Source organism: Coregonus lavaretus, assembly GCF_964263955.1.
Source record: "Coregonus lavaretus genome assembly, chromosome: 3".
Classification (NCBI taxonomy): Eukaryota; Metazoa; Chordata; class Actinopteri; order Salmoniformes; family Salmonidae; genus Coregonus; species Coregonus lavaretus.
Window position 1 is genome coordinate 7,493,956 of NC_139990.1, and position 14,928 is coordinate 7,508,883.

The following is a 14,928-nucleotide window of genomic DNA, read 5'->3' on the forward strand; positions in this document are numbered from 1 at the left end:
GCTCAGTACATTGTTTTCACTGAGGAAATGAACTAGTCTGCTGTTAATGATAATGCAGAGGATTTTCCCAAGGTTGCTGTTGACGCATATCCCACGGTAGTTATTGGGGTCAAATTTGTCTCCACTTTTGTGGATTGGGGTGATCAGTCCTTGGTTCCAAATATTGGGGAAGATGCCAGAGCTAAGGATGATGTTAAAGAGTTGAAGTATAGCTAATTGAAATTTGTGGTCTGTATATTTTATCATTTCATTGAGGATACCATCAACACCACAGGACTTTTTGAGTTGGAGGGTTTGTATTTTGTCCTGTAGTTCATTCAATGTAATTGGAGAATCCAGTGGGTTCTGGTAGTCTTTAATAGTTGATTCTAAGATTTGCATTTGATCATGTATATTTTTTTTGCTGTTTGTTCTCTGTTATAGGGCCAAAAAGATTGGAGAAGTGGTTTACCCATACATCTCCGTTTTGGATAGATAGCTCTTCGTGTTGTTGTTTGTTTAGTGTTTTCCAATTTTCCCAGAAGTGGTTAGAGTCTATGGATTCTTCAATTACATTCTCTGTCTCTGGCTCTCTCTCTGTCTCTCTGTCTCTCTGGCTCTCTCTCTGTCTCTCTGGCTCTCTCTCTGTCTCTCTGTCTCTCTGTCTGTCTGTCTCTCTCTGTCTGTCTCTCTGTCTCTGTCTGTCTCTGTGTCTCTCTGTCTCTCTCTCTGTCTCTCTGTCTCTGTCTGTCTCTCTGTCTCTGTCTGTCTCTCTGTCTGTCTGTCTGTCTCTCTCTGTCTGTCTCTGTCTCTGTCTGTCTCTCTGTCTCTGTCTGTCTCTCTGTCTCTCTGTCGCTGTCTCTCTCTGTCTCGGTCTCTGTCTGTCTGTCTCTCTGTCTGTCTCTCTGTCTGTCTCTCTGTCTGTCTCTCTGTCTGTCTCTCTGTCTGTCTCTCTGTGTCTCTGTCTCTGTCTGTCTCTCTGTCTGTCTGTCTCTCTGTCTGTCTCTGTCTGTCTGTCTCTCTGTCTCTCTGTCTGTCTCTGTATGTATGTCTGTCTCTCTGTCTCTGTGTCTGTCTGTCTCTCTGTCTGTCTCTCTGTCTGTCTCTCTGTCTGTCTCTCTGTCTGTCTCTGTCTGTCTGTCTCTCTGTCTGTCTCTGTCTGTCTGTCTCTCTCTGTCTGTCTCTCTGTCTCTGTCTCTGTCTGTCACTGTCTCTCTCTCTCTGTCTCTCTGTCTCTGTCTCCCAGTCTCTCTGTCTCTCTCTCTCTCTCTGTCTCTTTGTCTCTCTCTCTCTGTCTCTCTCTGTCTCTTTCTCTTGGTCTCTGTCGGTCTCTGTCTCTGTGTGTGTTGGGTTTGGTTGTATAGAAGTCATTAGGGATAAACAGGCAACCCCCACCCATATCCCCTGTCCTTACCACACACACAGCATACCCCACTATCCCGAGCATAGGCTGCCAGAATTGAATAACAGAGTCTCTGAGTGTACAGGCTATAGTAGCAATGTTGCAGTAAATCAAGTTCACTAATTGCTTCGCGCTACCCCAGGAGTCCTAGCAGCCAGCCCTGCTCGGGAGGACAGTGTGGCTCCAAGGCAATCCGGGTTACTGGCCTCCTTTGTGATTCTCAATTGACTGAGAGAAACCCAGAGTGACGGCTATTATTCAGTCCTTTCTGGCTCTGTGTCTTTGTGTTGGGGAGATGGAGAGAGAGAGAAAAGACCTTAAAATGCAGATTGTGTGTGTTTCATTTGACATTTGAGGATGTAACATAGTAAAGCATAAAATTAAATGAATAGAGCATTCACAGAGACTGAGTATTAAAAAACTTCAATGGGGATTACAGTTTGTAACATTTCGATTTAGATCTCAGTCTAGTATTTGTCCTCCCATAAGGGTCACCAGAATGAACGTCTGTGTTGCATGCTATTTCTGAATGATTCTCTGTGCTTTTAATGCTGTGTGTGGACACACACACACACTTGCATGCGTAACACAGAGATGACCTGTAGCTCAGTTGGTAGAGCATGGCACTTGCAACGCCAGGGTTGTGGGTTTGATTCCCACGGGGGGCCAGTATGAAAAATGTATGCACTCACTAACTGTAAGTCGCTCTGGATAAGAGCGTCTGCTAAATGACAAAAAAAAAAAAAGATCTGCGGTGGTGTTTTGCACAAAAACAGACACTCTGATCCTTCATAATCCCTCCATCACGAGCTGTCCGTCATCTTGCTGCTGGGCAACCAGGGGCAAGGGGAGGGCTCTGGTTGGTTGGTGGTTCACACCCATCGCTGACCAGCCAATGGCATTGTACTGGTGACCACTTCCTTATGCTGCTTTCTGTACTCTCTGTGCTCAAAATGAATGATTGAGTGATTTTGTATGTTTGTGTATGCAGCTGCCTCTCTCCTTGCTCTTCTCTTCTTCAAGACCTATGGAGGCTACGTGTTCGCTCCCACTTTCCTCTCGCTTCTCTCCTTCTCAGGGGTGCACCCACTCTGTCCTCTCCATAAAGGCCCTTCAAGGACTGAACATCTTCTCTCTCCCTAAAGTGTGTGTGCTCTCAACCCTATCCTCTCAACTAGTTCACTCCTTTCCTCTCGTCTCTTAAGACCTTAGTGTCCTCTCCTCATCTCGTCTCCTCCTCTCCTCCTCTAAGAGTTTACTCTGTGCCCTCTCCTCTCTTAAGACCAATAACATTTGCCATCTCTCTCCTCTCCACTTCTTTAAGTGTTCTCTCTCTCCTTCTTCTCTCTCTCTCTCTCTCTCTCTCTCCTCCACTTCTTTAAGTGTTCTCTCTCTCCTTCTTCTCTCTCCTCTCCTCTCCACTTCTTTAAATGTTCTCTCTCTCCTTCTTCTCTCTCTCTCCTCTCCTCCACTTATTTAAGTGTCCTCTCTCTCTCTCTCGCTCTCTCTCTCCACTTCTTTAAGTGTTCTCTCTCCTTCTCTCTCTCCTCTCCTCTCCACCTATTTAAGTGTGCTCTCTCTCTCACTCTCTCTCCTTCTTCTCTCTCTCTCCTCTCCTCTCCACTTATTTAAGTGTCATCTCTCTCTCCTTCTTCTCTCTCCTCTCCTCTTCTTTAAGTGTCCTCTCCCTCTCCTTCTCTCTCTCTCTCCTCTCCACTTATTTAAGTGTCCTCTCTCTCTCCTTCTCTCTCTCTCTCCTCTCCACTTCTTTAAGTGTCCTCTCTCTCCCTGTTTCCCCTTCCTCCTCTCCCTCCTCTTCTCCTTTACCTCAGCTGTAGAGAGACAGACCCTGGAGGAGCCCAGTGGTGCAGATGATTTGATGAGGAAGAATTGCGAAAGTGGCTTTGCTGCCATTAACATTCTTCCAGGGGATATCTTTCACCCCCCCATCTCTCTCTCTCTCTTCTCTCTCTCTCTCTCTCTCTCTCTCTCTCTCTCTTCTCTCTCTCTCTCTCTCTCCCTGTCACTCTCTCTCTCTGTCTCTCTCTCTGTCTCTCTCAATTCAATTCAAATGACTTTATTGGCACGGGAAACACATGTTTACATTGCCAAAGCAAGTGAAATAGACATTAATCAAGGGAAATAAAGGGAAATAAACAAGTGCCATAGGGAGGGAAACTTGCATTCTGACAAGCAGTCAATGCACAACAATTCTTACAATAATGCGGAAAACAGCAGTTTTAATGGCCTTTGTTAAAAAGAGGGCGATCCCAGCTTTCCATTCCTACTTTATTTCTCAACTCCTAAATACTGTATGTTCAAACTGTACCATTTTAAACCCAGAGTTTTAAGTAGCATCATGGTTAAGCATGTTACTGTTCAGCAATTCAGCATGAGTGCATAGGGGAGAGTAGGGCTAAATGTAACATGGGTCAATTGTAGGGTAACTTGGGGTAAAAGGCCACCCTACCTCAAATGTTTTGGGGGAGTGACTTAAAATATTGTCATGAGTAGTGGCAATCAGGGAAGGTGTTGGGGGGGGGGGGGGGGGGAGAATGGTGAAGAAGTGGTTTCTGTGAGAAGTACAGGCAGGGGGCATATTAACCCAGGTGTGGTTTACCCCAAGTTACCCTAACAGGAAGGCCTACATTATATTCACTGTGTTTATGCACGTTTTTTGGGACATACAGTGGGGAAAAAAAGTATTTAGTCAGCCACCAATTGTGCAAGTTCTCCCACTTAAAAAGATGAGAGAGGCCTGTAATTTTCATCATAGGTACACGTCAACTATGACAGACAAATTGAGGGGAAAAAAATCCAGAAAATCACATTGTAGGATTTTTAATTTATTTATTTGCAAATTATGGTGGAAAATAAGTATTTGGTCACCTACAAACAAGCAGGATTTCTGGCTCTCACAGACCTGTAACTTCTTCTTTAAGAGGCTCCTCTGTCCTCCACTCGTTACCTGTATTAATGGCACCTGTTTGAACTTGTTATCAGTATAAAAGACACCGTCCACAACCTCAAACAGTCACACTCCAAAACTCCACTATGGCCAAGACCAAAGAGCTGTCAAAGGACACCAGAAACAAAATTGTAGACCTGCACCAGGCTGGGAAGACTGAATCTGCAATAGGTATGGTTTGAAGAAATCAACTGTGGGAGCAATTATTAGGAAATGGAAGACATACAAGACCACTGATAATCTCCCTCGATCTGGGGCTCCTCGCAAGATCTCACCCCGTGGGTCAAAATGATCACAAGAACGGTGAGCAAAATCCCAGAACCACACAGGGGGACCTAGTGAATGACCTGCAGAGAGCTGGGACCAAAGTAACAAAGCTACCATCAGTAACACACTACGCCGCCAGGGACTCAATCCTGCAGTGCCAGACGTGTCCCCCTGCTTAAGCCAGTACATGTCCAGGCCCATCTGAAGTTTGCTAGAGTGCATTTGGATGATCCAGAAGAGGATTGGGAGAATGTCATATGGTCAGATGAAACCAAAATAGAACTTTTTGGTATAAACTCAACTCGTCGTGTTTGGAGGACAAAGAATGCTGAGTTGCATCCAAAGAACACCATACCTACTGTGAAGCATGGGGGTGGAAACATCATGCTTTGGGGCTGTTTTTCTGCAAAGGGACCAGGACGACTGATCCGTGTAAAGGAAAGAATGAATGGGGCCATGTATCGTGAGATTTTGAGTGAAAACCTCCTTCCAGCAAGGGCATTGAAGATGAAACGTGGCTGGGTCTTTCAGCATGACAATGATCCCAAACACACCGCCCGGGCAACGAAGGAGTGGCTTCGTAAGAATCATTTCAAGGTCCTGGAGTGGCCTAGCCAGTCTCCAGATCTCAACCCCATAAGAAAATCTTTGGAGGGAGTTGAAAGTCCGTGTTGCCCAGCGACAGCCCCAAAACATCACTGCTCTAGAGGAGATCTGCATGGAGGAATGGGCCAAAATACCAGCAACAGTGTGTGAAAACCTTGTGAAGACTTACAGAAAATGTTTGACCTGTGTCATTGCCAACAAAGGGTATATAACAAAGTATTGAGAAACTTTTGTTATTGACCAAATACTTATTTTCCACCATAATTTGCAAATAAATTCATAAAAAATCCTACAATGTGATTTTCTGGATTTTTTTTTCTCATTTTGTCTGTCATAGTTGACGTGTACCTATGATGAAAATTACAGGCCTCTCTCATCTTTTTAAGTGGGAGAACTTGCACAATTGGTGGCTGACTAAATACTATTTTTTCCCACTGTAAACTTCCTCAATAGGATGCTAACTAGTTAAAAGGTTACACTTGGGATCTAGCTAATGGTTAGTATAATAATAATATAATATGCCATTTAGCAGACGCTTTTATCCAAAGCGACTTACAGTCATGCATGCATACATTTTTTTTTTTTTGTGAATGGGTGGTCCCGGGGATCGAACCCACTACCTTAGCGTTACAAGCGCCGTGCTCTACCAGCTGAGCTACAGAGGACCATTGGGTTAGCCCAATAGGGTAAATGCAGATGGGCAACCCCATGCTTCATCCTATTTATTTATAGCCACTATGCTGCATCAGATGGGCTACAGGTGATAATGCTTATTGCTAATAGCATACCTGATAATATGGACCCTGCTTAGGCTATATGCATATGTTAAAATCATTTTACCAAATCATTTTACCAATATATTATTGGGGGGGGTCCCTTGTCCCTTGTCCCCAATGTCCTCTCCCAGATAATCTTTATGTAGAAGGAGACATCTACATTTATAGAGACTCAGTCCTCCCCTTCAAACCCCCCTCGACCTTTTCCCCTCACTGCTACAGAGGAAACACTGCACTGTGGTATTTCACTTAATAGATATGGGAGTCTATCAAGATTGGATTTGTTTTCTAATTCTTAGAAGAAGAAAAATGTTTCTCTTATATGGTCATACATTTGGCACATCTCTCTCGCTCTCTCTCTCTGCAGTAATGGGCCAATTAGCACTAACGTGATGGATGGGCCACAAATGAGCAGATTGAATGGAGAGAAAGGCTGATATGAAGGAGGGGTGTGGTGAAATAAAGTGCTGGCTGTTAAAACCGGTGCCCAGGAAGGGGGGTTGAAATGAACAGGTCTGTAATATCCTGTGATCTGCTTGCATTGCCAGTCAGAGACTGAGGGTGCGTTCGTAAATTCACTCTGGCTATCTACTCTGATTTCAGAGCACTCTTTTATCTAAGTGTGCTTGAGCGCATAATAACTGATTAATTTACGAACGCGCAACACCCGTTAAATATGACCGGTTTCAGTAAAACGTTAGCAAAAAATATGTAATTCAATTGTTGCCAGCAGCACAGTTACAGTCACCAACGCTCTGGATAACATGAAAACAGCCTAACCTGCTCTGCTAGGGCGAGTAAAAGGGTCAGAGTGAGGTGTTCTCTCATTTGTGTCTGGAAGTAGCTAGCAAGCTAGCCAACGTTAGCCAGTTAGCTTGGGTGCTTGACTGCCGTTGTGAGGTCAGAACGCTCAGATCAACCCTACTCCTCGGCCAGAGCATCCAGTGTGCACTCTGAACGCTCCAAGAGCGAAACGCTCCGAATTTAAGAACAGACAATCTGACAACGTTCTGAATTTACGAACGACACAGAGCGCACTCTGACACTGGAGGCAATTTACGAACGCACCCTAAGTATGTGTCCCAAATGGCACCCTATTCCCTATATAGTGCACTACTTTTTCCCTATAGTGCTCTATACTTTTTGTACAAAAGTAGTACTCTATATAGAGAATAGGGTGTCATTTGGGACACAGACTAAGATTATATTTACCGTAATTCTATGGTGGCTGTATTTGTGTGATCATATTGCGACACAGTGGAGTTGTGAGCAAATGGTCAAAGTTCATCAGTGGGGTTTGACCTCCTTGGTCATCTCAGATAGGGTTTGAAAATTCTGGTATCTTTCCCAAAGTCTAACAGGTTCCAGAAGTTAGAAGATTCCTGGAATCATGATGAACTAAACAGGAAATCAGGGAATCCTCCAACCATGATTTTTGGAAAACCTTAAAAAGTTACCGGAATTTTGAAACCCTAATCTCAGATTAAGGAGCAAGACCTGTTGCCATGGCTAAGACCAAAGCAGACCAAAGCAGTGGGTGGTTATTTCTGCTAGTTGTAATCAAAACATTTCTGCTAACCCATCTAATTTCATTAGAGTTATTCAGAGCTTAATGCTGCTGAGTGACCTGTAGTGTTTATTAAAAAGCTACTGTTTACCACTCAGTCAATGGACCTGGGGTGGAGGGAGGAGGTGAGAGGGAAGGGAGGATGAACAAGAGCAGGAATTGAAGAAGAGAAATGGAGAGAGAAAATACTCAAGGTTAGGCTAAATGCATAACCTTCCCTGTCATTCTCTCATAATAGAGGACAATGACATTTGGATTGAATGACATGTATGCTGTCTGGGACTATATGGCACAGGATGATGATTTAAGCGACGTCCTGAGTGACTGTAGACACAATGGCGATACAGATTGTGTAAACTCCTGGTCATAAGCATTGTCTGATGAGTGTTCTCTCTCTCTCTTTCTTTCCCCTCGCTCTCTCCCTCTTTCCTCCCCCCTCTCTCTCTCCCCCTCTATCTCTCTCTCTCTCTCTCTCTCTCTCTCTCTCTCTCTCTCTCTCTCTCTCTCTCTCTCTCTCTCTCTCTCTCTCTCTCTCTCTCTCTCTCTCTCTCTCTCTCTCTCTCTCTCTCTCTCTCTCTCTCTCTCTCCTAAGTCTCCAGGGTTGACGGATGAGTAGACTGTAGAAGAACAGGGAGGGTTGGGGTTAACTGTCAGGCACAGGTAAGATCACCACCTGTCCTCTTGTTTATCCCTACAGGTGTCATTCTAGGACCTGAGAGTGTATTATCTGTCTGTCTGAGGGATATGTGTCTCTGTTTAGGCTATATAGTTTGTGTGGGTGTGTTTAAATGCATGTTTATTTGAATGCACTTTCCATGTTTATAAGCATCTGTGTGTTTGTGTGTGTGTGTGTGAGAGTCTGTGTGCTTGCATGCGTGTGTGTGTTTGAAACAGAGCAAAAGAGTGAGAGAGAAGTATGTCTGTTTGTATATAAACAAGCGTTTGTGTGGGTGTAATGTACTGAATGTGCCAGGAGTGTTAAGCCAGTCTTAAGGCTGGTCTAGACTGACGTTATCAAAGCACAGTGGTATTGCCCTGGCTACTACCGCTATCTGACTGTAGCCTTGTGTTGCCCCTGGCTACTACCACTATCTGACTGTAGCCTTGTGTTGCCCCTGGCTACTACCACTATCTGACTGTAGCCTTGTGTTGCCCCTGGCTACTACCGCTATCTGACTGTAGCCTTGTGTTGCCCCTGGCTACTACCGCTATCTGACTGTAGCCTTGTGTTGCCCCTGGCTACTACCACTATCTGACTGTAGCCTTGTGTTGCCCCTGGCTACTACCGCTATCTGACTGTAGCCTTGTGTTGCCCCTGGCTACTACCACTATCTGACTGTAGCCTTGTGTTGCCTCTGGCTACTACCACTATCTGACTGTAGCCTTGTGTTGCCCCTGGCTACTACCACTATCTGACTGTAGCCTTGTGTTGCCCCTGGCTACTACCGCTATCTGACTGTAGCCTTGTGTTGCCCCTGGCTACTACCGCTATCTGACTGTAGCCTTGTGTTGCCCCTGGCTACTACCACTATCTGACTGTAGCCTTGTGTTGCCCCTGGCTATTACCGCTATCTGACTGTAGCCTTGTGTTGCCCCTGGCTACTACCACTATCTGACTGTAGCCTTGTGTTGCCCCTGGCTACTACCACTATCTGACTGTAGCCTTGTGTTGCCCCTGGCTACTACCACTATCTGACTGTAGCCTTGTGTTGCCCCTGGCTACTACCACTATCTGACTGTAGCCTTGTGTTGCCCCTGGCTACTACCGCTATCTGACTGTAGCCTTGTGTTGCCCCTGGCTACTACCACTATCTGACTGTAGCCTTGTGTTGCCCCTGGCTACTACCACTATCTGACTGTAGCCTTGTGTTGCCCCTGGCTACTACCGCTATCTGACTGTAGCCTTGTGTTGCCCCTGGCTACTACCGCTATCTGACTGTAGCCTTGTGTTGCCCCTGGCTACTACCACTATCTGACTGTAGCCTTGTGTTGCCCCTGGCTACTACCACTATCTGACTGTAGCCTTGTGTTGCCCCTGGCTACTACCGCTATCTGACTGTAGCCTTGTGTTGCCCCTGGCTACTACCGCTATCTGACTGTAGCCTTGTGTTGCCCCTGGCTACTACCACTATCTGACTGTAGCCTTGTGTTGCCCCTGGCTACTACCACTATCTGACTGTAGCCTTGTGTTGCCCCTGGCTACTACCACTATCTGACTGTAGCCTTGTGTTGCCTCTGGCTACTACCACTATATGACTGTAGCCTTGTGTTGCTCCTGGCTACTACCACTATCTGACTGTAGCCTTGTGTTGCCCCTGGCTACTACCACTATCTGACTGTAGCCTTGTGTTGCCTCTGGCTACTACCACTATCTGACTGTAGCCTTGTGTTGCTCCTGGCTACTACCACTATCTGACTGTAGCCTTGTGTTGCCCCTGGCTACTACCACTATCTGACTGTAGCCTTGTGTTGCCCCTGGCTACTACCACTATCTGACTGTAGCCTTGTGTTGCCCCTGGCTACTACCACTATCTGACTGTAGCCTTGTGTTGCCCCTGGCTACTACCACTATCTGACTGTAGCCTTGTGTTGCCCCTGGCTACTACCACTATCTGACTGTAGCCTTGTGTTGCCCCTGGCTACTACCACTATATGACTGTAGCCTTGTGTTGCCCCTGGCTACTACCGCTATCTGACTGTTGCCTCTGGCTACTACCACTATCTGACTGTAGCCTTGTCTCTACCGTTCCACCCTGACAACCCAGTCACAACCATGATCACAGGTAGAGGAAGACGTCCCCTGTATCTACAGCCATGAAACCCCTGTATAACGCTATTATAATGCTGATTTAACATTGGTGTAATGCTATTGTTACCTCATCACTGTTCCATATTGCTAACCTGTGTTAAACCAAATCCTGGAGCCTTCAGTTTAATGCCCCCCTTTTTCCAATCAACTGCTTTTCATAACACTATTATTCATCCCATACAGTCAATCTGTGCTTTGATTTGTTTATTAAGGTTTTTTGGGGGGTGGAAAGGGTACAGTTACGTCATACACCATGAACATTTTTTAAAAGTGGAATTAAATTGTGTGCATGTATCAGATATAATGCCTTCTAGAGATCTACCGCAGTGATAGAGAATCACACTTTGAGAACTTTGAGAGAGAGCGAGGGAGAGAGATATATAGAGAGAATTCTGAGCAGATTCCGTAATCCAGTCAGATTAAAGTCCTGCTCAGATTTACTGTGGATGGCAGTGGGGTTTACTGGGAAGAGGGAGGGGGTGGGGCTTACTGGGAAGAGAGAGGAGGGTGGGTCTGACTGGGAATAGGGAGGGGAGGGGAGGGGAGGGAAGAGGGAGGGAGCTAGCTAGTGTACATGCACTAGTATCAGGCTGTATTAGCTAGCTACATTTGCTCTAACTCTGAGTACATTTAGCTAGCTAGCCAGCTATAGCAATTAGAATTAGCGGCTAACACAATTTATTTGAGCCACAACTTGCTAAGAAAAGACAAACTAACTGTTTAAAGACAGTAAGATACAGAAACTAATAGTGTAATTATAGGACGCTTGGGGATTTATATTAAGAAGCAAGTGGAAATCCGCATCGTTGTCACCAACATCTTGTTGCATCTGACCACGCAGACAGAGTGAACGGCACGGCAAGTGCTCGTGACAACTGCTCTCCTTGAGTGTGGGAAGTGGCATGGAGAGGGAGAGAAATGACTTAAGTAGCAAATGGAGTAAACTATAAGAGCGAACATTACAGGCGCCGGAGTGTCGTATCATATTTAACAAACCAAACTTTGAAATACCGTTATAGAAGGTAAAGTAAAAACCCAAACCGGTCCATGCATCAATACCGGTGTATAATGTAAAATACGGTATACTGCCCAGCCCTATAAGAACGGCGTGTGTGTGACTGTGAAGGGTGGCTCTGTTCGAGGTGGGCACTGGTTGAAGGGAGGGGGATATGGGCCGGTGAATTTGTGAGGGTAGCAGGGTGGGGTGTGGTGGTGGTGGTGGTGGGGGGAGGGTGGGCGGACTCAAACGAACCCTCAACAGCAGGAGAGGATTGTGGGATTAGGTGTGAGGTGGGGCTAGGAGTGTGTGTGTGTGAGGTGGGGCTAGGAGTGTGTGTGTGTGTGGTAGGGCTAGGAGTGTGTGTGTGTGTGGTGGGACTAGGAGTGTGTGTGTGGTGGGGCTAGGAGTGTGTGGTGGGGGCGAGGTATTAAAGGGAGTGTTGAGGGAGGGGCTTGAGAGCGACAATCTGTGTCCACATCTGTGTGAGCCAGTGAGCTGTCTCCATCTTATTCTCTCTCTCTGTCTCCTTTTGACTTGGTTTCTTTCTCCTCTTTATTTCTTCCTACTTCTATTCATTTTTTCTCCTATCTCTCATCTCCTATTTCTCTCTCATCTCCTATTTCTCTCTCATCTCCTATTTCTCTTTCATCTCCTATCTCTCTTTCATCTCCTATCTCTCTTTCATCTCCTATCTCTCTTTCATCTCCTATCTCTCTTTCATCTCCTATCTCTCTCATCTCCTATCTCTCATCTCCTCTCTCTGTTAAATTGCTTTTAGTTTAATCCCCATTCTATTGTTTCTCTTTGTCTTTCTATCTCTCTTTCTCTGTCTTCTATCTCCTCTGTATCATTCTGTCTCTTCCTTCTCTCTGAGTTTAGAGACTGTTGCTCATTGTGCAGCAGCTAGCTTTAGACCAGCTGTCACTTAGTGGTGGTGGTGGTTCACTTTCGGTTAGGTAAGCATTGCTGTGGTCGAGGAGTGGCCATGGTCCTGGCTATGGAGAACACCTGTCCCAACGGGTTGGAGGTAGAGGTGGAGTCCCCTCCGGATGCAGGCGGGACAGGGGAGGGGGCGGCTGCTGAGCCCACAGAGGGGGCCGACACATCCGGAGGTGAGACTCTCAGTTTCCAGATAGTCATACTATGGAAAATATTTATTGCCAGATATTAGTGCAACAGAGAGAGCTATGGTTGCCAGCTAGATATGCCTTAGCTGTGAGGGGTTTTGGGGTGAAATTATGGTTGCCAGCTATTCATTACCTTCCAGGGGAAAGATACTTTTTGACCGATATTTCAGAACTATTTGTGGGTTACGTAGTGTCCACTGTCCAGTCATTAGCGAAGAGAGACTTGCCTGTTCCAAAGTGCAGAGGCTGTTTTGGACAGGTATTTCATAACAGTTTGTATCTAGTTAGTATCACTATCCACAGGTCAGAGATTGTCAGGTATTTGTTGTGTACGTAGGTGAGGCAACGGGTTGCCAGATTGTGAGTGTTTGTTTTGCCTTTATTTTTCTTATTTTTTGTTTTCCTGGACAGAGGAAGCATTTCGGAAAAGAGAAGTGAGTCACTGTACCAAATGGTTTACGGGAGAGGGAAGGGGGGGGTGGGGGGGAGAGGAAGAGAGCGAGATAAATACTTTGCTGCTTCAGAATATGAATGAATTACAAAGTAAAATAGGAGGGGAGAAAAAACTTCCCCTACCCTCTATGCTAGAGAAAGACTAACTATGCTACATTTCTAATACTGTGTAGTGTAAGTACATTGCAGATGCATTTGCAAGTGGAACAGTATTGGAGCGGTACCGTAGTAATTGTATGTATTCTTATGCAAGTCATATTCAGGGCTTATGAAGTCTTTATGCCATCCCCCAACCCACGTCAGAGTACCATAGTGGAATGCATCCTTTGATCTGATGCACATGCACATGCACACACACACACACACACACACACACACACACACACACACACACACACACACACACACACACACACACACACACACACTGAGGTTCAGTGAACTCTGTGAACAAACACTCCTCTGGGGTACAAAGACATATTGGCCTGACCCAGAGGGCGAAGGTCAACCCAGACATTAAGTTGACAGAAATCTGCCACGGTTATCTCTTTCATAGTCAGTACTACTTATGTACACTGAGTAGATCCAAAGCACACAAACCTCTGTCTAAATGTCTAAGTCACGCTGCCCTGGAGACACACCCCAACACACACACACACACACCCCAACACACACACACACACACACCGACACACACACACACACACAGACAGAAAGAGACACACACACACACACCAACACACACAGACACACACACACACACACACACACACACACACACACACAGACAGACAGAAAGACACACACACCCCAACATACACATACACAGTCCCCAACACACACACACACCAGACAGTTATGTGTGCCTTTAGGGTGAACTTGCAAGTGTGTGTGAAGTCACACTTTTATGTGGGGAATGTGGGTAGCTACAGTGAGGGGAAAAAAGTATTTGATCCCCTGCTGATTTTGTACGTTTGCCCACTGACAAAGACATGATCAGTCTATAATTTTAATGGTAGGTTTATTTGAACAGTGAGAGACAGAATAACAACAACAAAATCCAGAAAAACGCATGTCAAAAATGTTATAAATTGATTTGCATTTTAATGAGGGAAATAAGTATTTACTACTTGGTGGCAAAACCCTTGTTGGCAATCACAGAGGTTAGACATTTCTTGTAGTTGGCCACCAGGTTTGCACACATCTCAGGAGGGATTTTGTTCCACTCCTCTTTGCAGATCTTCTCCAAGTCATTAAGGTTTCAAGGCTGACGTTTGGCAACTCGAACCTTCAGCTCCCTCCACAGATTTTCTATGGGATTAAGGTCTGGAGACAGGCTAGGCCACTCCAGGACCTTAATGTGCTTCTTCTTGAGCCACTCCTTTGTTGCCTTGGCCGTGTGTTTTGGGTCATTGTCATGCTGGAATACCCCATCCACGACCCATTTTCAATGCCCTGGCTGAGGGAAGGATGTTCTCACCCAAGATTTGACGGTACATGGCCCCGTCCATCGTCCCTTTGATGCAGTGAAGTTGTCCTGTCCCCTTAGCAGAAAAACACCCCCAAAGCATAATGTTTCCACCTCCATGTTTGATGGTGGGGATGGTGTTCTTGGGGTCATAGGCAGCATTCCTCCTCCTCCAAACACGGCGAGTTGAGTTGATGCCAAAGAGCTCGATTTTGGCCTCATCTGACCACAACACTTTCACCCAGTTCTCCTCTGAATCATTCAGATGTTCATTGGCAAACTTCAGACGGCCCTGTATATGTGCTTTCTTGAGCAAGGGGACCTTGCGGGCGCTGCAGGATTTCAGTCCTTCAAGGCGTAGTGTGTTACCAATTGTTTTCTTGGTGACTATGGTCTCAGCTGCCTTGAGATCATTGACAAGATCCTCCTGTGTAGTTCTGGGCTGATTCCTCACCGTTCTCATGATCATTGCAACTCCACGAGGTGAGAACTTGCATGGAGCCCCA

General features: G+C 45.8%; 1 protein-coding gene across 6 annotated transcripts in view; it reads left to right on the plus strand.

Moving 5' to 3' along the window:
* LOC311124975 (protein PALS2-like) overlaps positions 1–14,928 on the plus strand; it is a 66,224-nt gene that overhangs the window by 20,260 nt on the left and 31,036 nt on the right. For 2 of the 6 annotated variants that reach the window (XM_084158357.1, XM_084158360.1), the window contains exon 2: positions 8,158–8,225. The exons of 1 other annotated variant lie outside the window; for it this stretch is intronic. Coding sequence is in view for 2 of the 5 variants with exons in the window: in XM_084158355.1 (XP_084014481.1) it covers positions 12,360–12,486 (127 nt within the window). In the remaining 3 variants the exon portion in view is untranslated. Of the gene's footprint in view, positions 1–8,157; positions 8,226–12,274; positions 12,487–14,928 lie in introns of those variants that run through there. 3 more of the 6 variants (XM_084158355.1, XM_084158356.1, XM_084158358.1) reach the window with 2 other exon arrangements.